The sequence below is a fragment of the Choloepus didactylus genome, chromosome 6, assembly GCF_015220235.1.
Source record: "Choloepus didactylus isolate mChoDid1 chromosome 6, mChoDid1.pri, whole genome shotgun sequence".
Classification (NCBI taxonomy): domain Eukaryota; kingdom Metazoa; phylum Chordata; class Mammalia; order Pilosa; family Megalonychidae; genus Choloepus; species Choloepus didactylus.
In genome coordinates, this window is record NC_051312.1 from 126317398 (window position 1) to 126344655 (window position 27258).

General features: G+C 36.1%; 1 protein-coding gene across 2 annotated transcripts in view; it reads right to left on the bottom strand.

Annotated features, from left to right (window-relative positions):
- The window catches only part of RDX (radixin), a 152276-nt gene that overhangs the window by 78815 nt on the left and 46203 nt on the right, over positions 1–27258 (bottom strand). For both annotated transcript variants that reach the window (XM_037841375.1, XM_037841376.1), the window contains exons 4-9: positions 17970–18065; positions 17145–17419; positions 13456–13539; positions 13102–13248; positions 10729–10825; positions 8828–8991 (exon numbers count right to left, since the gene is read on the bottom strand). In XM_037841375.1, coding sequence (XP_037697303.1) covers positions 8828–8991; positions 10729–10825; positions 13102–13248; positions 13456–13539; positions 17145–17419; positions 17970–18065 — 863 coding nt within the window. The remainder of the gene's footprint in view (positions 1–8827; positions 8992–10728; positions 10826–13101; positions 13249–13455; positions 13540–17144; positions 17420–17969; positions 18066–27258) is intronic.

Sequence of the window (27258 nt, forward strand, 5' to 3'; positions counted from 1 at the left end):
ACCCCATGTCTATGAATATACCCAAAAGAACTGAAAAGGAACTTGAACAGATCTTTGTACACCAATGTTTGTAACAGCAATATTCACAATAGCCAAAAGGTAGAAGCAACCCAAGTATCCATCAACATATGAATGGAGGAACAAAATGTGATATATCCATTCAACGGAACATTATTCAGCCATAAAAAGAAATGAAGTGTTGATACATAATACAATATGGATGAACCCTGAAGACAATATCGAGTGAAATAAGCCAGACACAAAAGGACAAGTACTGGATGAAATATGTGAAATAACTAGAACATGCAAATCTGTAGAGACAGAAAGTAGATTACAGGTTATCAAAGGCAGGAGTAGGGGTAGGGAACCTGTAGTCAATGTTTAACGGGCAGTTTCTGTTTGGGGTGATGGCAATGTTTTGGTAACAGAAAGTGGCGATGGTAGCATAACATTGTGAATGTGAGTAATGCTTCTGAATCATATGCTAAAAACAAAAAACAAAACAAAACAAAACAAAAAACCCACAGTTCTTTTCAAGTAACTGCTGGTGTGATCAAGTGCTACTTTTTTCCATACCAATTCCACCAACCCAAAACCTTTCAGGTCCAGCTCTAGCATATGGCCCCTTCCCCGTCTGGGGATGGGTGCTGGTCTTATTTAGCCTTTTCCTATTGAAACATTATTCATTTATCTTAGGGGATGGAGGTGGAGACAATGGAAGCAGAGAAAAAGACTTAAAAGGTAAACAAGTAAGTTGGAGGAAAAAAATTTAGTCTTCATAACTGAAAAATGGAATAAATGGTACACAGCAGATACTTAGCCTGATTATATTTAAAACACTTCGTAAAATTTACTCTGCTACACTATTGGGGGTTCATTTCTCCCATCTTATAAGAATTCTCTTCGACTACAGTCATTACCAGCTGGCATACCATTCAACTAATACAGACGCCTTCAGTTCTCCACATTGCTAGGGATACCTAGTTTGAGGGACATCTGTTTTTTTCCCCTTATGAAACTGGAAGATCCTGCTTCTCCTCTAAATACTGTTCACCTGGGAGGATCAAGCTGGGCCATTCACTGGCCCCTAGACATGCCATATATATTCCTCTCTTTACTTTTGCTCCTGTTGGCTTCCCCACCGAAAATACCTCCCCATTCTCTAGCCCTCAAAGCCTATTTCTAACTTCCAGCCTTAGTACAATTCTCTGTACCAACACACAAAAAATAAATTTTAGAATACCTAATTTTTTAAAGACTATCAAATGGGTCCAGTTATACTACAAGTATAAGAACAGGAGTCAAACCGGATTTATCTAGTTCCAAAGCCTGTTTTCTTTGTAGGACACTAAGTTGTGTCCTACGGAAGAAGCATCCTGAGTGATACAGCCAGCATGATACAGAATCTTCCATAGCTAACCTATAATTTGCACATGCCTATCTGAATCCAAATAGTAAACTCAAGGCTCTATTTTTAAATGTGGTAACAATTTTATCCACACAAAAATGTGCACAAGTTACAGAATGAGTCATCATTCACTTTGGATGTAAATAAAACCTAAAAACAAAGTCTACAGGGATCAGTCCTGGTACATAAGATGTTCACTGCAAAAAAGACCAAAGTTATGAGAATTTAAGGGAAAGACTATAGCTACACACCAAGGTATTGTAGGGAAAGAGGCTTCCTTTCTGCCCTTTCCTAACTACTGTTTTTGCCCCAGAGCTATAAGCAGCATACCTCTGAGCATTCCCATAAGCATGCCTGCTGGCTACTTTGCCAATGGACTCATACCAGAATTTCTTCCCTCATATACAACTGCTATTTCTTTCTCCCTGACCTTTAAAGCAGGGAATAAATGAAGACTTGCCATGCCACTTCTGAACAATTCTCAATTCATATGTGGCTAGAATATTATAAAACATCCTCTAAGCAGTCAAATGAATTAACAGTTACTAAATCCCTACTATGTACAAGGCAGTCAATAAATGCTTGCTAATGAAAGGCTGTAACGTTTATTCAAGAATGGAACCATGGGATTATTATTGTGCCAAAAGAGAAAGTTTAAGTCTTCCACTTCCCTTTAGGCCTTGGAGTAACTGAAATATAGAACCACCACCAAATGCTACTTATTAAACATACTAGAAGCCATAGCAACCCTCTCTTTGTGTTGAGAAATAAAAGACATATAGGCTAATATACGTAAGTCAAGAATGTAAACGTATCAATACTATGGACAGGAAGAGTTAGGACATATTATGGAGTCATAATATGGACACAGGAGCTACAGAGCTACATGAAAAATAACTTCTCATTTAACTCGCAAAAGAAGATTTGTAAGAGAGTAGAATCTTTCAAAGTGAGGAAAAGATGATAAAAGAAAAAGAGACTTTTAAAAGTTTTGCTTTCGAGAAACGAAGATGGAAAGGTTATGATGGATAAGAATACATGGAAAGTGAAGTCCAATAAAGAACTATTTTTAAAAAGACTAGAACCACAATGTGATCCTAAGCCACATGAGAGCAGTAAAAAAGGTCAAAGTACAGTCAAAGTAATACTACAACACAGTGTCTTTAATGATGGGATTGACAAATTACTGGAAAGCTTCCAGACCTATTTTAAAAAGTTTAATGATTTGGTAAATTTCTTTAAGGCAGATTCACACACCATTTGAGAGAAGCAATCTGAACTAAGACAATGTCTGGATTAACAGAGAAATTTAAGGAAAAAAATGTATTATTAATACAAGCACTAAAAGAGTAAGAAGCAAAATGTTTTCTAGCAGAAAACTTATTTAATTACTAGATATAAATGAGTTATTCCCCAAAACATTTTTATATGTTCAGAGTTCCTCAACTGTTTCTTCAGGACTTACTCTATTTGTTAGATTATCATGTTGTTCTATAAAGAGTCCCACAATAAAGGTTAACTTTAATTTGATCTGTACATTTTTACAAATAAAGCATGAAGTCTAAATTAATCTTGAATCAGATTTGGGAATTATATTGCTGGACCTAGTAATCTGGTTCCAAGGTCAATGAGGATTTTATTCAACATTTTCTATTTATAAAACTCTCAATTTTGTGTATTTAACAGTATCTTTTTTGAAAGTGTAAGTGAATCCATTAAAAACATGTGTTCCTAAACACTTTCTTCCTGAGATGTTGAGCAAAGTGATCATTCTGTCACTAGATAGAAGTGATGAAAATAAAGAGAAAGCAAGTTCTTTGATCAGTTTACTCAAACATGAAGGTATAGCTACTAGTGACAACTTCATGCAGGCTTTCCTGAATGTACCAGACCAGTGCCCCAAACTGGAGGCTGACATCCCCTTGGTGAAATCACATTTAGCACAGTTTGCAGCTCGTGCCATCATTTCAGAGCTGGTGAGCATCTCAGAACTAGCTCAACCACTGGAAAGTGGCACCCATTTTCCTCTCTTCTTACTTTGCCTTCAGCAATTAGCTAAGTTACAAGATCAGGAATGGTTAACAGAACTTTTTCAACAAAGCAAGGTCAATATGCAGAAAATGCTCCCAGAAATTGATCAAAATGAGGATTGTATGTTGGAAATTTTGGAAGGAAAGGGACTGAGTTTCTTATTCCCATTCCTAAAACTACAGAAAGAACTGTTGAAGCAAATCAAGTTGGATCCATCCCCTCAAACCATATATAAATGGATTAAAGATAACACCTCTCCCAAACTTCATGTAGATAAAGGATTTGTGAACATCTTGATGACGAGCTTCTTACAGTATATTTCTAGTAAAGTAAACCCACCCAGTGATGAAACAGATTCTTCCTCTGCTCCTTCCAAAGAACAGTTAGAGCAGGAAAAACAATTGCTTCTTTCTTTCAAGCCAGTAATGCGGAAATTCCTTCATGATCACATTGATCTACAAGTCAGTGCTCACTATGCTCTTCAGGTGCACTGCTACAATAGCAACTTCCCAAAAGGCATGTTACTCTGCTTTTTTGTCCATTTCTATGACATGGAGATAACTGAAGAAGAAGGTTTCTTGGCTTGGAAAGAAGATATAACCCAAGAGTTTCCAGGAAAAGGCAAGGCTTTGTTTCAGGTGAATCAGTGGCTAACCTGGCTAGAAACTCCTGAAGAAGAAGAATCGGAGGAAGAAACTGACTAAAGAACCAGCCAAAGCCTTTAAATTGTGCCAAACGTACTGTTGCTGATATAACTGCAATTGACCTAACCACTGCGAAAATTCATTCCGCTGTAACGTTTTCACAATATTTAAAGCAGAAGCACATCAATAGGATTTCCTTCTGCATAAGGTTTTTTTGTAGTGTAATGTCTTAATCATAGTCTACCATCTAATATTTTAGGAGTACCTTTAATGTTTAGATAGTATATTACTAGCATGCAATAATTACATCGTAAGTTCTCAAGCAGAGGCAGTCTATTGCAAGGACCTTCTTTGCTGCCAGTTATCACATGCTGTTTTAAGTTAGAAAACTGAATAGCAACACTGAATACTGTAGAAATGCACTTTGCTCAGTAATACTTGAGTTGTTGCAATATTTGATTATCCATTTGGTTATCAGAGAAAAATTCTTAATTGTAATTGATGGTTGTTGCTGTAATAGTATATTGCCTGTATTTCTACCTCTAGTAATGGGCTTTATGTCCTAGATTTTAATATCCTTGAGCCTGGGCAAGTGCACAAGTCTTTTTAAAAGAAACATGGTTTATTTGCACAAAACTGATCAGTTTTGAGAGATCATTAATGCCCTTGAAGTGTTTTTTGTGGGTGTGAAACAAATAGCAAGAATTTGAATTGGTTCTTCTTATTACAGTATTGAAATTAAGTCTACTTAATTTATCAAGTCATGCTCATGCCCTGATTTTATATACTTATATCTATCAATAAACATTGTGATACTTGGGGAAAAAAAAAAAAGAAAAAAAACCTGTTGGCTTGGGAGGGGGCAAGATGGCAGAATAGATAGGAGTGGAATTTAGTTAGTCCCCTGGAGCAACTAATAAACTGCCAGGAACAACAAATAAATAATTTAGAATAATTGCTAGGAGACAGCCATGACTGTCCACACTTCATACACCAACATGGACCGGAGGAATGTCTGAGATCACAGCATAAAATCTGTAAGTAAAAACTGCAGAACAGCGCCAGGATCCCCTCCCCCCATGGCAGGCTGAGCTGCAAAACCTCGTAGAAAGCAGCATTCCCAGAGCAAGCAAGTATAGCTTAACCTAGCTCCAACTGTAGTTTTAATTAACAAATGTGGAATGCTAAATACAAGCTACAAACCCCTAACAAGCAGACAGAGGCTTTTAGTGACAACTGACCTTAAAGAATCAGAAGACTCCTCTGTCCCGGGAGGGGGAGCCCAGAAGACCAGGCATTACCACTGGCCGAGGGGTGAAAGTGGGGGGCCATGGACTGGCTCTGAAAGGGGGCTTTCTGTCCCTTTCTCTCTCTCTCAACCTGAGGGGCTCAGTGGAGAGAGCCTCAGCCATTTTCAGTTCATAGCACTCTGACCCAGACAGGGGTGAGATAACAGAGTCAGAGAGACAAAGGAGCTATTCAAATGCAAATAACTCCCTAGGGGGTGTATCTTCCCTGAGAGGAAGGAGGTGGGGCCCAGCTCTACCACTGGTCTTCCTTTCAGAACCAGACCCCAGAGACTGGGACAAAACAGCCAAAACAGAATCCAAAGGGGCCACACTTCCTTACACCAGTCAGGAATGACAGGCTGACAGGTGCCACTTGCTGGGCAGGTTAGGAAAAGCACAGTGGCTAGAGACCTCACAGGAAAGTCTGTCAATCTCTAAGACACACTAACAGGGAGACTTGAAACTGAATATAACCCCATTCTGAGTTCTGAACCCGTTCTGGTCTAGGAAAATCTGACTGGGGTAACCAAGGAAGCCAGATGCTTAGACAACAGAAAACTACAATCTACACTAGGAAAAACGAAGATATGGCCCAGGCAAAGGAACAAACTGACACCTCAGTCAAGATACACTTGAGACATTGTTTCACTTTAATGAAAGAATCTATTAAAGATTTTCAAAGAAATATAATAAATCAAATCAAAAACCAAATCAGCAAGTTCAGGGAAGATATGGCAAAAGAGATGAAGGCTATAAAGAAAACACTAGGTGAACATACGGTAGAAATCTAGAGTTTGGAAAAAACAACTGGCAGAATAAGGAAATGAAAGTCACAACACACGAGATGAAAAACACAATGGAGACGTATAACAGCAGATCTCAAGAGGTAGAAGAAAACACTCAGGAATTGGAGAACAAGACATCTGAAATCCTATACACAAAAGGATAGGGAAAAGAATGGAAAAATATGAGCAATGTCTCAGGGAATTGAATGACGACATGAAGCACATGAATGTGTCATGGGTGTCCCAGAAGGAGAAGAGAAGAGAAAAGGGGCAGAAGCATTAATAGAGGAAATAATCACTGAAAATTTCCCATCTCTTATGAAAGACATAAAATTACGGATCCAAGAAGCGCAGCGTACCCCAAACAGAATTAGACCTACACCAAGACACTTAATAATCAGATTATCAAATGTCAAAGACAAAGGGAGAATCGTGAAAGCAGCAAGAGAAAAGTGATCCATCACATATAAAGGAAGCTTGATAAGACTATGTGTGGATTTCTCAGTAGAAACCATGGAGGCAAGAAGGAAGTGGTGTGATATACTTAAGATACTGAAAGAGAAAAACCACCAAGAATCCTGTATCTGGCAAAACTGTCCTTCAAATATGAGGGAGAGTTTAAAATAATCTCTGACAGACAATGACAGTTTGAGAACAAGATACCTGCACTACAGGAAATACTTAAGGGAACACTACAGACAGATAGGAAAAGACAGGAGTGAGAGGTCTGGTACACAATTTTCAGTGATGGCAGCACAGCAATGTAAGTACACTGAACAAAGAGTATGGCTGAAAGAAGAAAGTTAGGAGCATGTGGGACATCAGAAAGAAAGAGGAAAGATAAACACTGGGATTGTATAACTCAGTAAAATCTAGAGTGCTCGACAATTGTGATAAAATGTACAAATATGTTTTTACATGAGGGAGAACAAATGAATGTCAACCTTGCAAGGTGTTAAAAATGGGGTGATGTTGGGGAAAAAATACAATCTATGCAAACTAGAGACTACAGTTAACAGAAACTTTGTATTATGCTTCCCTTAATGTAACAAAGGCAATATACCGAAGTTAAATGCCTAAAAGAGGGGGACATAAGGGAGGGGTATGGGACTCTTGGCATTGGTGATGTTGTCTGACTCTTTTATTCTACTTTAGTTTAATTCTATCTTTCCTTTTGTTCCTTTTTAGCTGTCATGTTTTTTTTTTCTTTCTTTCTTTTTCTTTTTCTTTTGTCTCTCTACCTTCTTTGACTCTTCTTCCTTCTTTGTGGAAGAAATGGAGATGTCCTTATACAGACAGTGGTGATGACAGTGAATACATAAATACATGACTATACAGGGAACCATCGATTGTTTACTTAGGACAGAAAGCATGGTGAGTGAACAAAACTATCTTAAAAAAAAAAACAGGTTGATGAAGAAACCATGAGGACACTATATTGAGTGAAATAAGATACGTAAGGACAAATATTGCAGGGTCTCACTGATATGAGCTAATTATAATATGTAAACTCACAGACATGAAATATAAGTTTCAAGGATATAGAACAGGGCTAAAGAATGGGGAGTGGTTGCTTATTATGAGCAGAATGTTCAACTAGGCTGAACTTAAGTGTTTGGAAATGGACAGAGGTTACGGTAGCATGTTATTGTGAAAATAACTTAACAGTGCTGAATGGTGTGTGAATGTGGTGAGAAGGGGAAGCTTAGAGTCATATATGTCAACAGAAGGAAAGCTAGAGGTTAAAAGAAAAATGTATAAAACAGTGAATCTTGTAGTGGACAATGTCCATGATTAACTGTACAAATATTAGAAATCTCTTTCATGAACTAGAACAAATGTGTGACACTATAACCAGAACTTAATAATAGAGGGGCATATAGGGAAAAAATATGCCTATTGCCAACTATGTACAACAGTTAGTAGTATTTTAACATTCTTTCATCAACAGTAACAAATGTACAATACCAATACTATGAGTCAATAATGGAAGGTGAGTGGTTAGGGGTATGGGAGGATTTGAGTTTCCTTTTTTTGTTTTTATTTCTTTTCTGGAGTAATGAATATGTTCTAAACATTGGGAAAAAAAATAATTGTGGTGATGGATGCACAGCTGTAGAATGGTATCATGGGCAACTGATTGTGCACTTTGGATCTTTGGATAATTGTATGGTATGTGAACAATCTCAATAAAATTAAATTTTAAAAAAAAAATCAGTGTCTTTGGCAGGGAGTACTGGTGTTATCCTACTGAGAACAGACTTTATAGGTGGGTTCTACGATGTCACTAATATTGTTTCAAAGTAAAATATTCCGCACATTCTTGCTCTGAAAAATTAAGACTATAAATCACAAGCAAAACAAATTTCATAATTCCAAACCACTACATCCAAAACTGTATCAACCAATGAAAAACAAATATGATAAAGGAAAAGCATATCTAAAGTTATGAAAAGCTATTTTCTCAGCATATCCCTCAAGATTTCTAACTTGAAAATTATCTAATTTTCATTTTAAAAGAGGATAGAGTGATAATACCTTCTTTTAATTTTAACACAGTGAAAATAACATCAAAATGTAAATTTAGAGTACTTTAAGGAAATACAGCAGTCTTGAGTTTTAGATTGCCTATCTCCATCAGTTAAGAATGAAAGGCTATAAATTTCATACCTTTCCAACTGCTTCTGATGTTTCTCCTCCCTAGCCTGAGCTTTCATCTGTTGTACTTCAATAGTATCAGGCTTCCGTCTTCGCATGTATAGTTCATGGTTTCCCATACATAAAGCCAAAATCCGCTTATTGATTCTCAGACGAGGAGCATAAAAAACAAAATCCTAAACATAAAATATTGTCAATTTAAAATCTTCCTGAAGGACAGTCTCTCTCACAATTTTTACTAAACTTCAATATGTGGTATGAATTCTACTGTCATATTATATATACTTTAGAAATCATAAATACCTTAACTCCTGGTGCATATATTCACCTACCTACTCCCTAGTCTTGTTTTACCAGTTTTATAAGAAGGTTAATGTTCTTATCCTCTCAATACATTAAACAACATTTATTCTTTTCTCATCTCCCTAGGTTACCATGGGCATCTGGTTCCTCACACTTCAGAGAATTCCTTCTATAGGAAGTTTTTCGATATGTTTTGCCCTTTGCCATAATCTCAAAATTGATCCCTTTTTCATGGCTCTAGGTTTTGTTTTCTTGTTTTTTTTTTAAACCTAGAAGTGTATTCTTATCTTTTTGTCTTTTCAATGATTAACAGAGTTAGAATACTTAAGAGGTATCAAAAAATTCTTTTAATTTTTTTAAGTCCAAGGCTGCCAGTTACGTAACTACAAAGCTCATGATGCAAAATTCTACAAACAGAGTTCATTTAGAATAGGGTTATCTCACTACATTCAAACCATCAATAAACAAATGTTTCAAAATTGCTTCTTAGGAATGGTGACTGTTTTAAACCGACTTCCTAATAAATAATACCTATCATATTTAAATTTCACTTCTAGTAATTTTTAACTTTAAAACAAAAAGTCTAATATTTATATTTTATAAAAAATTACAACCTTGTATTATTAATCATATTCATTATTCAATCACTGGGAAAGTTAAGTTATGGTAAGAGAATGTTTCTCAGGAACAATTCAATAAATAAACAATGCCATTCTTCAAGTGACATCATAGCAAACTGGCAGAAATATAAAGAGTTGATACTTAAAAACAAATGGAAATGAGCAAGACACAAAAGGACAAATACTGTATGATCTCACTAATATGAACTAATTATACTATATAAACTCATAGGCAGAGAATCTAGAATATAGGTTACAAGGAAATAGAATGAGGCTATAGAATGGGGAGTGGTTGCTTAAGATGTGCAGAATTTTTAACTAGGTTGAATTTGAATGAGTAGAAATTGACAGAGGTGATGACAGCACATTAACGTGAGTATAATTAACAGTACAGGGTGTGAATGTGGTTGACAGGGGAAGTTTAGAGTTATATATGTCACCAGAAGGAAAGACAGAGGTTAAAACATGGGACTATATAACTCAGTAAATCTTGTGGTGGATGATGACTGTGATTAAAAGTACAAGTACAAAAAAATTTCTTCATTGAACTAGAATAAATGTACAAAAACTATTACAAGGAGTTAATAATAGAGTGGCAAATGGGATAAAATGCACCTATTGCAAACTATGGACTATAGCTAACAGTAATATCTCAACATTCTTTCTTCAAAAGTAACAAATGTAACACATCAATGCAGGGTTCAATAATAGCAGAGGAAAAGGAGTATGGGATATTTTGGGTTTTCTCTTTTTTTTTAATGAAAATGTTCTAAAATTAATTGTGGTGATGAATGTACAATTAACTACGTGGTGATACTGTGAGCCACTAACTGTATACTTTGGATGGATTGTGTGGTATGTGAATATATCTCAATAAAATTGCATTAAAAAAGAAAAAATGAAAATATGCCCAATTTAATGATTTTAGTAAAATATAAAACTAGAAATTCAAAAAAGAAAACAAAAAACATATGGAAGAATTTTACTTACAGGTGCCTTTTTGTCGATTGGCTTTATAACAAATTTTTTGTCATTAAATGAAATATTTCTGATTTCACTCCAGGGAAAACCAATTTTAGGTGTTAACCTTCAAAAACAGAAGCATCCTTTAATTAAAAGCAATAAATAATGCACAAAATTTCATTTCAACTTTCTGGGGCCAAGTTAGCCAAATGACCAGTCTTACGAGTTCCAGCTTTTCAAAATGTATTAGCTTACTCAGAGCACACAGTCGACATTATCTTTTAAGGGGAAATGTGATAAGTTAGAGCACATAAAACAAAGAATAACTATCTAAAGGTTTCATGTTTGTGGCCCAAACCTTAAAAGCATTATAATTATTTTCCTAACATTACCTAGAAAAATCTATCATGGGCTTTGCATAAGCTTTATTTTTTATTCTATTTGGATATTTGCGAAGATCCAAAAAACACTGAATTGTATGTTTTAAACAATGAAATGTATGGGTATGTTAATTATATCTCAATTTAAAAAAAAATGTAAGCAAAGACATAAACAAATGTTTAGATAATGGCAGAGCTGGAATTCAAAACTAATACTATAAAACACAATTGTTGCCCCCATTTTAACCACCCTATCTACAAAGATTTAGGGAATCAGATTGGAACAAGAATTCTGTTTCTGCTTTTCATATTTTGTACTGTTTCACACTACTCATCCAATGTATCACTATTATCCTAATGACAAAAGTAACAAATGATTGTGACACCTATGCTAGTCAAAAGACATCTTTTGCGCAGGTGCTTGATAACAGGGCATGAATTTCTACCTATTTACATTCCTTTTAATTCTTAAGCAAACAAAGAACTAAAGTCTAGCAAGTAATGTTTTCTACATAAATATTCTTTTCTCAATAGACATGTGTTATACTGCCCTCTGATGGCCACTAAAATAAGTCAAAGTTAACATGCTTAAAAATTAGGTTGCCAGAACACAGTATTTTTAGGGTAATACTATATACTACATTTACGCACTACTTTGAAAAATTCTAAAGCAATTTCCTCATATAATTCTCACAACAATCTTGTGAGGTGGGCTTGGAAGCTATACTCATTTCAGAGTATTAATAATTTGACCAGGGTCACAAAAGTAATTAGTAGCAGAGCTGGTAGGAGTGTAACCAAAGCCTTTTAAGCTGTATTATATTTCATTTTCTACTTTAAAAAAAAAAAAAAAGGTAATAAATTAATGCCTTCTCATTATACAAAGAAACTGAACCATTACACTATAAAATCAAAGTTCTCTTTGTCTACCATCCCCAATCCCAGACCCTCCCATCCTGTTCTAACTCCTTTCCATATTCCCCATCTTTATCTGTATTCCTATTTTTAATAGGTACTTTCATAGAAACTAATACAATAGTGGTGAAAAAGAAGAAAAGATTTGGTCAACACATCCTTTTTGATCTTGGAGTCATTTTTAGTTTTCAAAAACTTCAAAATATTCTCTTCTGAATGATACAGTATTTTAACATTTTTTGGCAATATAAACAAGAGAATATTGGAGTAGGATTAGTGAAATGCTCTCTTTTGGAGTCAACACACATGCCTAGAAATTATTATTTTATTAGAGATCAGTAATAATGAAAACTAAAGTGTTGGAACCAACCCAGAATAAGAAGTAATGCCTTAAAAGAAGGTGTTACTGGCATAGACTTGGATGCTTTTGTGTAAATAATTTAAAGAAGGGTACAAGACAATTGCAGCTATCATTCCTGAAAAATGCTAAAAAAGTCTTATGTATTTTATGTTAATATAAAAATAAATGCATGATCAATTTCAAAATATAATGGCATTGTTCACCATGCATAAAACAAGGATAATCTACTTTACTAGTGTTCAAAAATAAAAATAATTCCTATAAGGTTAAGTCCTCAAAAAAATGTGTTACAAAATACATCATACATCTATTAATTTCATTCTCTCATTGCTCCTGATTTCTTATATATGTTAACTACAATTTCAACCTATCTGCCAAGCATAGAAACATTTAAGGAATTATTCTTTACCTATTGAGGGAACAAATTTTAATTAAATTACTAGATAGAACTCACAGGAGCTCAAGAACCATACTTCAAATAAAAGTGGATTATCCTATTTGATAAATATACTGAGAAGTAGAACCTGGAAATGAAAGATACTGAGAAAATGGAAATACAGTACCTGCAAATCTATGAGGAACTAACCTCTTAACTTGTAAAAAAAAAAAAAAAAAAAATTATATATATATATATATATATATAGGTATTCAGGCCAAAGAACAACTTTTATATATGGGACATAAGATTAAAGCCATTTAGACCACTGAATAATGACTAGTTCACTATGCAACCAATTTACTTACTTGTCATCATGCTCATAAATATTCAGACCCAAAGCATCAACACCTAACCACAATTCAGTTCCCTTTTTATTTTTTATTTCAAAATAGTTGACTCCATACATTTCTAGATCTTGTGCAATCTTCAGGTATTCCATCATAGAATCTTCCCTGTGGGAATAAAACTAATTTTAACATATTTAAGTAAGAATATCTAATACCAAACTAGAATTGCAAAAATACCTTGGATTAAAATTTAGTGCTTTATATTTACTCAATAAGTCAAATAGTCTTTGGGGATTAATCTGATGTAGTAATAATTGTTATGAAATAAAAATAATTTGAGGAAAAACACACAGAAAATGGCCATCTGAATACCTTAGCATTCCTCTATGTTCTTCATGCCAGTTCTGTATTCTTTCTTCCCATTGTTCTTTTGTCAGTTTGTGTTGTTCCAAAACACTATAAAGGGAAAAAAAAATCTATGAAAATACCTTATGATTCAAAACCATTACTGTTTCAAAAGTCTAGAATTCTTCTGTATCTTGCCTGCCGTGGTGGTCACATGAACCTATACGCATGATAAAACTGCATAGAAGTAAATACCAATCCCCTCATAAACACACACACACACACACAGATGAGTGCATCTAAAGCTGGAAAAATCTGAATAAGGTTGGTAGAGTCTATCAATATCAATATCTTAGTTCAGATATTCTACTACAGTTACATAAGATGTCACCACTGGTGGGGGATGGGTGAAGGATACAAGGATGCACGGGATCGCTCTATTATTTCTTACAATTTTTATGTGCAACTATAATGATGTCAAAATAAAAAGTTTCTATAATCCTTAACCTATGATAAGTAATACATAGTTATTCTTATACAGTTTATGGGAATGCAAATGTTTCAAATGAATGAACTCCCAGATCCCTCTCCCCTCAAACAAAGGAAAGTGGCCTTTCTCATTTTTAACAGAAAATCAGAGAAGCACAGATTAAAGTTCTTGGGCCCTAATTCTTCCTTTAGTCTAAGTATTAACCTTTTTGCTGCTATTATTCTATGATACAGATAATACACTATATAAAAATTTGTACAGTGAAAACTGTTACCTCCTACCCCATGCCCACCAAATCACTACTAAAGCTGTGGTGTTAAAATATTAATGTCTTGGGATTGGGAAAGCCATAAGGACCACACTACACTTTGTCTAGTTTATGGATGGATGAGTAGAAAAATAGGGGAAGGAAACAAACAGACAAAGGTACCCAGTGTTCTTTTTTACTTCAATTGCTCTTTTTCACTCTAATTATTATTCTTGTTATTTTTGTGTGTGTGCTAATGAAGGTGTCAGGGATTGATTTAGGTGATGAATGTACAACTATGTAATGGTACTGTGAACAATCGAAAGTACGATTTGTTTTGTATGACTGCGTGGTATGTGAATATATCTCAATAAAATGAAGAAAAAAAAATATTATTGTCTTACTGTGGGAAAATTTTGCATGTAGCCCAGAGATTTCTTGGCAGTATAAGGAAATCTTGTGATGCAATATTCCCCTTCCCCTTAACAAGTTACTTACTAGTTAGAATGGATTGTTTAGTGAGATCTCAAAACAGACCATTATGTTCTTACTGTATGCTGCTCCTTTATGCATCCTCTTTCAAGCTCTTGCCCTTTGGGAGAAGAGTTTTTTCTCTTTCTCCTTAGAGCACTTAGGTTTTCACATTTTTCTGATCTTTATACTCTCTCCTGCTGTTTGGCTTTTGTGTCCACCAAGAAGCATACAATAAGCCTGTAAGGCATAACCTAGTGCGCACCCAATTGCTGTTATCAAATGTTAATTACCAACCACAGAGATATTCAAGTCAGAAACTTGGTATGTAAAAATGTTTGTATATCTGGCTCTCTTCAAAGGAAAGAAAAACTGTCTGAAGGAGCTGATTATCCATATCACCAGAGAGCTGAACTCTACTGCTCATCTGGGTTTTTCAAAACTGGAATTTAGCATTCATCAAAATCATCAAATTATTTGTTTTTGACTTATGATCACTAAATAACCTTCTGATTACTAACCCTCCCCCCCCTTCAAGGTACTTAAGATACAGGAAAAAAGTGTGTTATATACCACACATATAATATTCCAATCAGTGTGAAGGTTTTTCTTTTTCTAAACCAAAAAATTACTATTCTGACTTATGAATCAGTTTCTTTTAAGATTAAGTATCTTGAATCAGTCTTCCATAGCCTATTAACTCTGAAAGAACAATTAAGTATCTGGACCTGAAAAATTAAGGACCAAATCTGAAAGAGCATGTGCACTAGCTGCCATAACACACTATACAAAGCAGTTCAGCTATCTTCTTTTTACACAGAGTGGGCTACAGTACAAAAGTATTTAAAATAAAGGAATTAAGTTAAATGTACCTGAGTATGAGTGCAGTGTTTAAAATATTTTTAAATCACATTATTACTAGATGTAAGCGAATTACTTCATCTGGTGTTCAACCAAACAGCAATCTGATCTAACAATGAAAGAACAACAGTCTGTGTTGTACTTGAGCTACAGCATGACCATTCTTTCACGAACATTAAAGAAATCTTTAAAGGTAATTCTGATTATATATAACATTTACCTATGTGCTGACTTTAAAGTCTAATAATGCACACTTCATTTACTATACATAAAACTTTACAGTATACAAAGTTATACCTCAAATAAAAATAAAAACTAATCCTTATTGAGGTAAATGACGGTAGAACTGTAACCTATAACATTCTTCGAAATGTGTTCTAAAGCTACTCGTTGAATTGTGTTTTGAAAAGTCTTCACCTTTCTGTATATACCCTATATTGCATATTAAGGAAAGAACTGGAACCGTGGAACTATAACCCATAATAAAAATTTTTGAAATTACCTATATAATGGCTTGTTGAGCTGTACATGGAAAGTTAACACCTTCCGTATGTACATTATATTTTACAATAATGGAAATAGCTAAAGTTGTGGAACTGTGACCCACAACATTCTTTGAAATTTGCTCTCTACTCATTAAATCGTACTTTGAAAATTATTAGTTATGTAAATATTAAAGTTCATAATAAAAAAAGTATTTAAAAAACTAATCCTTATTTGAAATGAAATTCTACTGTACTAGTCATCACTCAATTCAGTACCTAGAAAAATCTGAGACAAAAGACTGTCAGTTGGACTAACAACCAAAATCAGAAAAGCAATTTAAGTAGAAACAAAAAATTCAGGAATTTGGAAGTAACCACCTCTCCCCGGATTCTAAAAGAAAGATCTCAAAATATACCAGGGCCATATGAGATATTCAGAAGTAATATTTGATTTCATACTTCTAGATTATTTTATAAATAGCACGACCAACTAGCACTTGTATCACAGTTAACTGTAAACCATACAGTTCATAAATTGCAATCACAAACTACAGGCAGAGCCAAATTATCACCATTTTGCAGATTTAGACACTGAAGCTCAGAGATTTTAGGCAATGTACGTTAGTCACAGAACTAGCAAAGGGTAGAATCAGTACTCAAATTTATGTCTTCTAATGATTTTTCCCTAAGCCATACTATTTTTAAATAATTGTTATACAGGCAGCAGTATGCTGTAGATAAAAGCAGAATATTAGACTAGGAGTTTGAAAATCTAGTTCAAAATGCCTTTATAAAAAGTGAGAAATATAATCCTAGGGAGGAAGCATAACCTCAGTTATTCTCAAAAGCATTTAGTAAGCACCTATCTATCCTGTGTTAGAACTTTTACTAAGCAGCAACAGTTATATCTTCGCAAGCCCAAATTATCACTGCCTCCATTTACTGCTCATCTTATGGGAATAAGAGGAGAAGAGGTAGAAAGTTTAGATAATTGTAAGACTATATAAATCTATGTAGCTGCTGGGTCATGACTTAAAAAGGTATACTCCCTGATCCAGCTGACAACTTAAAATCTTCCAAAAAAAGAAAAAAAATGTTCTATTTACAAACTACTGGAATATAAATCTTCAGAGAATACAACAGAAAGACATGCTTCACTTACCGTTGGGGTAGGAGTCTATCATTAGTCAAGTAGCCTGGTTTATGAATCTCTTTATTATAATCTCCATATTTGGCTTGTACAGCATAGGAAGCCAAAAGAACTGCAGTTTCTGGTGGGCAATATATATCATCATTTAAGATGGCTTCTTTAACTTGCAAGAAGAAAAGTCTCTGAGTTATTTCTTGAATTAATTCCTCAGAAACATCTTCAGGAAAAAATTTAGCTCTAAACTTGAACTGTAAAGGATTCTCTTTTTTTACATCTTGCTGTGTCACCTGGAACAGTAATTTCAAGCATAATCAATAAGAATCAGTTTCACAATAAGTGAACCCAGTCACCTCAAACTCTTTTGGAAGAAAGCAGACTGTAAAGCACAAGTAAAATTCTAAATCTATAAATAATATTGTAGTCTCTAAGATTCCACATCTGTAAAAAATATATATATAAGAAAAAAAGATTATATGCTTAATTTCACAAATATGACCTATCAGTCACAAATCCTATCTAATAACCAAAATGACGGCTTATTTTCATATTCTTGACAAATTATCATGCAGATGTTTAAATCAAGGTCAAAGCGCTTTATACCACACGCAATACCTGCTTTAAAGTATTTCTTAAATGCTAAGTTTTCAATAGGAAAATATTTTTTTCTAAGATGAAAAGACAATGGTGTCTAATTGCATTAAAAGGCATGATACTTCTTAATGATTAAAACAAAGATAATTTCATGAAAAGGCTTGGACTCGGTCTCACCTTTAACTTTTCCAGCAAAAATTCATAACTTATAACTTAAATATTAACATATTATCATAAATACTTTACCTTTTTGTTTAATTTAAGCCAAGTAGAATAACCTTTGCTGTCCACATACTGCAGCCCAAAAAACCAGACCTCACGCAAACCAACTGTTTTCACCACCTTAAAAAAAAGTCAAGTTTTAGTTCAACACTCACATAATAACCAGACGACACTAAACTTCAAAAGGAGAGCAAAACCACATGGGTATTATAAGTATACTCCTTTGCCATGGAAAACATCTTTCCCAAATTTAATATATTAATTAAAAGAACACTGTTCAAAACTTAAATTCAGGTTCTCTGTATCCAGTTTTGTAGTGCCAGTTTAATCCTCCTGCTTTATCTACTTTTTCACACCTCCTCCTTTTCCTTCTCCTCTCCCATCATGTCATCATAACATAAACAGTTTGGGAAATAGACACACAATTGTTAAATTCTACTTTCCTATTTCAATTTACCACCACAACTATCCTGTGGGGTAGGCAGGGCAAATAGTGTAATTTTGCTGATAAGGAGTCTCTGAGCACATTTAACTGCCATGCCCCAGATCATCTAGCTAGTGATTTCATCCCTACCCCCACCTCCTTCCATTCACCACTATATATTCTGTATTCTGTCCTTCTTGAGTAGGAAACCATTCTTGGAACATGTCATAAATTTCACCCTTCTATATCTTTGCTCAAGTTACTTCCTCTCCCTAGAATGTTTCTTCTGTACCATTACCACCTGTTGAATAATTTATTCTTCAAGGCCCAGCTCAACTAACATGCCTTCTGTGAATGAAGCCTCTACTACCTTCTAGATAAAATTAATGACCTGTTCTCTGATGCTCCCATAGTATTTTATCTCTACTTCTATTAAAACACTATCATATCATAGTGAACTATGTTTTTAGTTGTGTGTCTATTTACCCTCCTTAACTATACAAAAGTTAAGGATAGGGATGATTACTCTTTTATTTATCTTAACAGACATGTCATCTGACAAAATGATTAGCCTGCGGCAGGCATTCAAAAGTTTAGAATAAAAAAAATCATATAGCTAGGATCCACACCCAAGACTGGACCCAAACTTAACAAAAAGCATATGTTTTTAAAAAATCTATATTTAAAATAAACAGAAGGAAATGAGCCAAGGGAGGTAAGTTTATTAACATTTTAAAGCTTTACAAAAAGATTCAACATTAGGTCTCAAATGATAAACATTCATGGTTTACTTTTAAAAATAAATCTAAAAACATTTTGGGTTTTTGGTTTCCAGAGAGCAAATTTAACCTTTCAGTTTACTTTCCCTCCCTCAACACTCACGACCCTCACACTTCCCTCAAGAAGTAGTAGGGGGAACAAGAGTGGTCAGTTGTGAAATTCCCTAATAGGCCCTATTTCCCCAGTGGCTCTTTCTCTTCTTCCTCTGGAATTTTCTCAAAAACTTCTGACCATATACCTTTAAAGTATAAAACACTGGCACATATAATGTATACATATTTATTTACAAGTTATACACACGCACTATCATGCTAAGATATTGTGCATCTTATAAAGCATATAGTAAACATGAATTTGGAAGAGGAAAGAAAAATATAAATATTTAAAAATATTTTTTCTTGTACCCTACTAGATCATCTTGAGCACTTCCTGGGGTATGAATACTTTGTACTTTAATTCCACAAAGAGAAGCTGGAGAAAAGACTAGTAAAGGAAGAGTCAGAAGGGAATAAACCAAGGACTTCAAGCACTCAACCAGAGCCCCTCTACACACAGCAGCTGGACTCAAGCTAACACCATGATCAGAATTGGGGCTTTGCTACACACGGACTCATGTAGCTATGTACCCTCATTTGAGGGAAACCCTATCTCTAGATCTGCTCTTGGCCTGTCCCTGACCCTAATGTGGTGGTCTGGAACTGTATGTTCCCCAGAAAATCATATTCTTAAAGCTTAATCCATTCCTGTAGGTGTAAACCTATTGTAAGTTTACAACTTAGAACATTGTAAGTTTATCTTTTATTGAGGCTACTTCAGTTAAGATGTGACCATCTCATTCAGGATGGGTCTTAATCCTCTCATTGGAGCCCTTTATAAGGGAATGAAATTCAGACAAAAAGAAAGAAAGTCACTGAAGCAAGAAGCTGAAAGCAACAAGACCCAAAAACCCAGAAGAGAAGGGAGACACTAGCAGCACTGCCAAGTGCTTTGTCATGTAGCAGAGGAGCCAAGGATCAATGGCAGCCAGTCTTTGGGAAGAAAATATAGCCTTGCTGATGCTTTGATTTGGACATTTTCTTGGCCTCAAAATGTAAGCTAATAAATCCCCACTGTTTAAGCCAACTAGTTTCATGGTATCTGCTCTCAGCAGCCTAGGACACTAAAACAAACTTTGGTACTGGGAGTGGGGTGTGCTATTGCAAATAACAAATATGTGGAAATGGCTCTGTAACTGGAGAGTGAGTAGAGACTAGAAGAACTGTAACGTACATAATAGAAAAGGTCTAGATTGTTTTGAAGACAGTGTTTGTTGGTAGAAATATGGATGCTAAAGGTACTTCTGATGAGACCTTAGACAGAAATCATGAATGTGTCATTGCAGACTAGAAGAAAGGTGACCTATGCTTTAAGATGGCAGAGAACTTGGCAAAATTGAATCCTGATGTCAGACGGAAGGCAGAATTTGGAAGTGACAAGCTTGGAGATTTAGCTGGGGAGATCTCCAAACCTAAATGTGGAAAAAAAACACAGCCTGGTTTCTCCTTGCAGCTTATAGTAAAATGCCAGAGGAAAGGGATAACCTGAGAACTGCAGTCCTGGGCACAAAGAAACCAGAAATTGATGGTTTGGAAATTCTGAGCTTTTGGAAAGTAGGTTCCCACAGAATAGTGCTCCATGTGAGGGTCTAGTTGAAAATGGATCCAGCCAGCCATTTCAGTGTAAGTCAAGATTGGAAATGCAGTTATCCAGAAAGGATTTGCAGGAAGTTCTTTTATCTGATGGTTTGAACCCCTGTGCACTACATGCAAAACCAAAAAGTATTTTTTGCATGTGTGAGATCTGGACTAAAAGGGATAGAAAAGAGACAGATTGAAGGAAAAATGACTTCAAAGGCAGAACCATGGAAGCTGAGATCTGGAGTGAAAACATCTCCTCAGGCCAAGAGAACATGCCCATCCACATGTGTGGAAAAGGTGGGTATGCCCCGGCACTTGGAGAGGGCGGGCCTTCTGCCCCGTTGTTCAGGAAGCGTTACCACCCCAGTTTTCTCAGATGCCTGGGGGATTGCAGTAAATCTGGCTACCACCATCCGATGTTTGATAAGGAGGGAACCTTCATGACAGTATTCAGGGAGAGCACGGCCGCATGCAAGCACTCAGAAAAGGTGGGGCTGCTGTTCCATCAGGCCCAGAGGAAAAACATCATACTATGGGTGATTCTCAGACTTTGAAATCTAATGGGAGTATGCCCTGAAGGGTTTTGGAATTGTTTCAGATCTGTGACCTCCTGTTTTCCTTCCAATTTCTCCCTATCAGAACAGGAATGTTTATCCTATGCCTGTCCCTCCTTTGTAGACTGGACGCAGACCACCTGTTCTCAGCATTTCATAGGTCCACAGTTGGAGGGGAATTGTGCCCCAGTACAGACAATACCTATAACCAATTTTGATGAGACTTCATAATTAGCATTGTTACTAAAATGACTTCAGGCTTTTGGGATATTGTGATGGGATGAATGTATTTTGCAAACAGAAAGAACATGTCTTTTTGGGGTGCAAGGGTGGAGTATGGTGGTTTGGAACTGTATGTACCCCAGAAAATCATGTTCCTAGAGCTAATCCATGCCTGCAGGTGTAAATGTTTGTTAGTAGGTCCTTTTGATGAGGTTACTTCAGTTAAGGCATGACTGGCCCAGGGTGGGTCTTAATCCTCTTACTGGAGTCCTTCATAAATGGGATGAATACAGAGAGAGAGAGAGAGAAAGACACAGAAGCCAGAAGCTGAAAGCACCGAAATCGGGAAGAGAAGGGAAGACCAGCAGACACCACCCTGTGCCTTGCATGGCAGAGGAGTCAAGGATCACCAGCAGCTGGTCTTCGGGAAGAAAGCATCACCTTGATGATGCCCTGATTTGAACCTTCTTCTCAGCCTCAAAACTGTTAACCTAATAAATTCCTACTGTTGGCCAACCCATTTCATGGTATCTGCCTCCAGCAGCCTAGGAAACTGAAACACCTACTTACACTCCCTAAACCAAAGGTGAAGTCTTTTTCAGATCCTTGCATTCAGGCTTAAGGAAAGCTGCCAGGAAACAAGAGTGATTAAAGAATTGCTGAGAGACCCCATAACAGACAACATTAATCTAGACCTTTGTTACATATTGATATATACAATTGATATACATATACAATGATATACAATATGATAGGTATACATATATATGTTACTATGTGTCAAACACTGTTCTGCTGTATGTAATTTACATGGATTCTCATTTATTTTTCCCAACAAACCTCTGAGGGATACAAGTTATAATCATAATTGTACAGATGGGAAAAATGAGGCAAAAAGAGAGTAAGGAATGTCCAAATTCCAATACCTAAAACCAGTACTCTATTGCAAGCTGTGTGGCTCCAGAGCCCACAATTTTAAACTATTACACTTTACTGCACTATAATAATTGAGATTTCTTTTTTCCTGGTATCCAAACTAAAGCAATTCTATTCAATTAAAAAAAATTTATCAGAATCCAATACCAAAAAGGCCCAACTGCTCATTAGTTTTTAGCCAAAACAAACATTTTGCTCACTATAAATAACATTTCAATTTGCTATGAACTATAATAGATGCTAACTCCATACAAATTTTTATTCAAATAAGAGACTATATTTTTAAAAACAGGAGGTCTAGAAGAATCACCAGAAGTGGATATTAGCTCACAAGGTAAAGTGTCAATAAAGTATAGTACAAGGTAGATGCTAATGATTTTGCTTTAAAAATTCAGGAAAAAAACAAAAAGCACCCTTCAGCCTCCAAAAAGACCTTATCAAGGATTTCAAGTTCATTAATTAACTAATCAGGATATAAAGAATACTACTTGTCAAGAGAAGAAATAATTTCCAGGAATTTTTCAGTTTTATTTCATCAGGCTCAGGTTTTGGATCACCATGAGATAGAATGAGATCTAACGGAAATAAGATCTGTAATATGTTATGCGCTGCTGCAGTGCCAGAAACTCTCGCTCTCATTTTTTAAGATCAAGTTAAGGAGGATCCAAGATGGCGGCATAGAGAGGAGTGAAAGCCAAGTAGTTGCCCTGGAACAACTGAAAAAAAAACCAGAAACAACTAGTAAATAATCCGGAATAACTGCAGGGGGACAAATATGAGCATCCATTCATCATACACTAACCTGAATTGGGAGGTTTGCCCGAGATCACAGCATAAAACCTGTAAGTAAGAACTGCAGATCCAAATCGGGAGACCCCTCCCCCACAGCCCGAGCTACAAAGCCTCATGGTGCCAGAGAGAAGCCTTCTCCCAGCAAGTGAATATAGCTCAGCTGAGCTCCAACTGGGGTTTTAATTAGCGAGTGTGAACTGCTCACTATGAGGTACGAATCCCCAACAAGTAGACAGAGGCTTTGGGTGACGACTAACCTTGGAGAGCCGGAGGGTCGCCTCACACTAGCTCTGTGGAGAAAGCCTCGGCCATTTTCAGTTCCCAGTTCTGTGACCCAGACAGGGGTGTGGCACAGGCAGAGAGAGACCACTGAAATGCTAATGACCTCCCCCTAAGGTGTCCATCTTCTCTAAGAGGAAAAGGGTGGGGCCCAGCTCTACTACCTGCCTTTCATTCAGAACTTACACCAGTCAAGAATTATAGGCTAATCTTTGTGTCAGGCAGAGAGCAAGCCGGGGCTTCCCCTGAGGGACGACGTGCACTAGTGATGTAGCACAGCCTTCCCTCAGCAGAGGTCCTGGAAGATCACAGCTGAGAAGGGGGGCCTGCTCGGAAAACCCAGGGACGCTACATCAATGCCAGTGGTTTGTGGATCAGCGACAGAGAAAATCTGGGGCAAAACTGAAATGAAGGCTTAGACTCTTGCAACAGCCTTGAATCTCCAGGAACACCTGGGAGGTTTGAATATTAAAGCAGCCCTGCCTCCCGACCACCCAGACACACACACCACATTCAGGGCGGACAGCTCCAACAACAAGCCCAAACTGAGTTCACCAACTGAACCCCACAAAAATCATTTCCCCACAAACCACAGAGACAGAGTTGGGGAGAACCGACTTGAGGGGTGTAGGTGACTTGCAGACACCATCTGCTGGTTAGTTGGAGAAAGTGTACACCACCAACTTGTATTTCTGAAAAATTAGATTTTTTTTTTTTTTTACAACTTGAAAGAACCCTATCAAGCAAAGCAAATGCCAAGAGGCCAAAAACAACAGAAAATCTTAATGCATATGATGAAACCAGATGGTATGGAGAACCCGATTCCAAACACCGAAATCAAAATATCAGAAGAGACACAGTACTTGGCACAGTTAATTAAACAATTACAATCAAGGAACGAAAACATGGCACAGGATATAAAAGACATGAAGAAGTCCATGGAGCAGGATAAAAGGGGCATAAGAAGACCCTAGAAGAGCATAAAGAAGAAATTGCAAGATTAAATAAAAAAACAGAAGATCTTATGGAAATAAAACAAATTTTTGGCCAAATTAAAAAGACTCTGGATACTCATAATACACAATTAGAGGAAGTTGAACAACGACTCAGTGTCCTAGAGATCCACCGAACAGAAAATGAAAGAACAAAAGAAAGAATGGAGAAAAAAACTGAAAAGGATCTCAGGGATACGACAGATAAAATAAGACGTCCAAATTTAAGACTCACTGGTGTCCCAGAAGGGGAAGAGAAGGGTTAAGGTCTAGAAAGAGTATTCAAAGAAACTGTTGGGGAAAACTTCCCAAACCTCCTACACAATATAAATACACAAAACATAAATGCCCAGCAAACTCCAAATAGAATAAATCCAAATAAACCCACTCCGAGACATATTCTGATCAGACTCTCAAATACTGTAGAGAAAGAGCAAGTTCTGAAAGCAGCAAGAGAAAAGCAATTCACCACATACAAAGGAAACAACATAAGACTAAGTTGTGACTACTCAGCGGCCACCATGGAGGCGAGAAGGCAGTGGCATGACATATTTAAAACTCTAAGAGAGAAAAATTTCCAACCAAGAATACTTTATCCACCAAACTCTCCTTCAAATTTGAGGGAGAGCTTACATTTTTCACAGACAAACAAATGCTGAGAGACTTTGCCAATAAAAGACCTACCCTACTTCAGATACTAAAGGGAGCCCTACCAACAGAGAAACAAAGAAAGGAGAAAGAGATATAGAGAATTTTAACAGACATATATAGAACCTTACATCCCAAATCACCAGGATACTCATTTTTCTCTAGTGATCACAGATCTTTCTCCAGAATGAACCATATGCTGGGACATAAAACAAGCCTAATAAATTAAAAACAAAAACAAAAACAAAAACAAACAAAAAAAACAATTGAACATATTCAAAGCACAATCTCTGACCACAATGGAATACAAATAGAAGTCAATAATTTTTGAATTGTAACTCCACTATTTACTTCCTACATGATATAAAATACACAAACTCTAATGACAAATCAGTGGTTTTGAACTCAATGTAAAATATGCAATTTTTGACAAGAACTATATAAAGGTGGGGGAATGGAGGAGTATAGGTACATAGTTTATGTGCTCTATTGAAATTAAGTTGGTATCAAAGAAAAACAAGATTGTTATGGATTTAAGAGTTTAATTTTAAGTCCCACAGTAAACACAAAGAAATTATCAGAGAATATGACCATAGAGATGAAAAGTGGAGTATGGGTTAAGAGAAATGGGGGAAGGGGCAATGGGGACTTAAGAAATGAGTGTAGGGTTGCTGTTTGAGGTGAAGGGAAATTTCTAGTAATGGATGGTGGGAAGGTGACAGCACTACAACATTCTAAATGTGATCAATCCCACTAATGGAATGCTAGGGAGGAGGTGAAATGGGAAGATTTAGGCTATATATGTATTTCCACAATTGAGAAAAAAAAAAAAAAAAAAGACAGTCTAAATAGATGACAACTGAATGCCAAGGATGACCCCGGATGGGATCTGAGGATGGATGACAGGAGGCTCCAAGGGACACAGCTGAAACATAAGGAAAAGGAAATATAGAATGTAAGCTTTGTATCATTGTTGGATCTCTTGTACTTATTAGCTGCGCTTAATGGGATTGCATAAAAGAATGTTGTTGTTCATGGGAATTGTATATGTGAATTACAGTGTTTGTTCAAGGATGTGTGCAGCTAGCTCTCATAGGTTCAGAAGACAGAGCAATAGATGATGGATGATAGATAGGGAGAGGGAAGGCGGGAGGGAGGGAAAGAAATAGTGGTGTGACAACATGTTAAAGTTAGTGGATCGGGGTATCAGAAGGGGGTCAGGGAATGCTGGAGTTCTGTGTATGGGGTTTGTATTGTTTTTGCAACTTTTCCTATAACTTTGAATTTATTTCAAAATAAAATGTAACAAAAAAATAAATAAAATGAATTCAATGCAATGAAAGAAACAAAAATTAAACTTCTCATTTAAAAATAAATCACCATGAGGGCACAATAGAGGGGAAAAAAAAAAGGATCAAGTTAGTCTGACTAAAGACTACTGCTCTTCTGCTGATACGTAAAAGTTTATCCTCCTCTAAGTCTAATGCCATGGAAGACATCATCTTCCTCTCTCTCCTTTGCAATGTCTTCACCTTCTTAATCACTTCACCTCTGGGTACCAATCTCTTTCCTTCTTTTCTCAATAAAACTTGATTACTTAAACAGTAGTTCTCAACCCTGTTTTAGCATTACCTGGGGAGCTTTAAAAACAACAACAACAATTAAATCAGAATCTCTGGAGATGGTTTCCAAGTATTGCCTTTGTTTTTGGAGCTCCTCAAGTGATTCTAATGTGAACTCAATATTGAAAAACAAAAACCAGGAGTCCAAGTTCCTTAGCATGACATGCATAACACTCCATGATTTAACCCTTGACTAGCCTTGCTATGAGCCTATGACATCAGCAGCCTACTTACAGCCTACAAGTCCCTGTGCCTTTGCTGTCACTGTACTCTCTGTCTAGAATCTCTACCCATTCCACTACCTCCTTAATTGGCTAATGCCTCCTCATGCTTTAAAAGTTCTGCTTCGGGATCACCTCCCCAAGGAAGCTTTCCCTATTACCCTTCA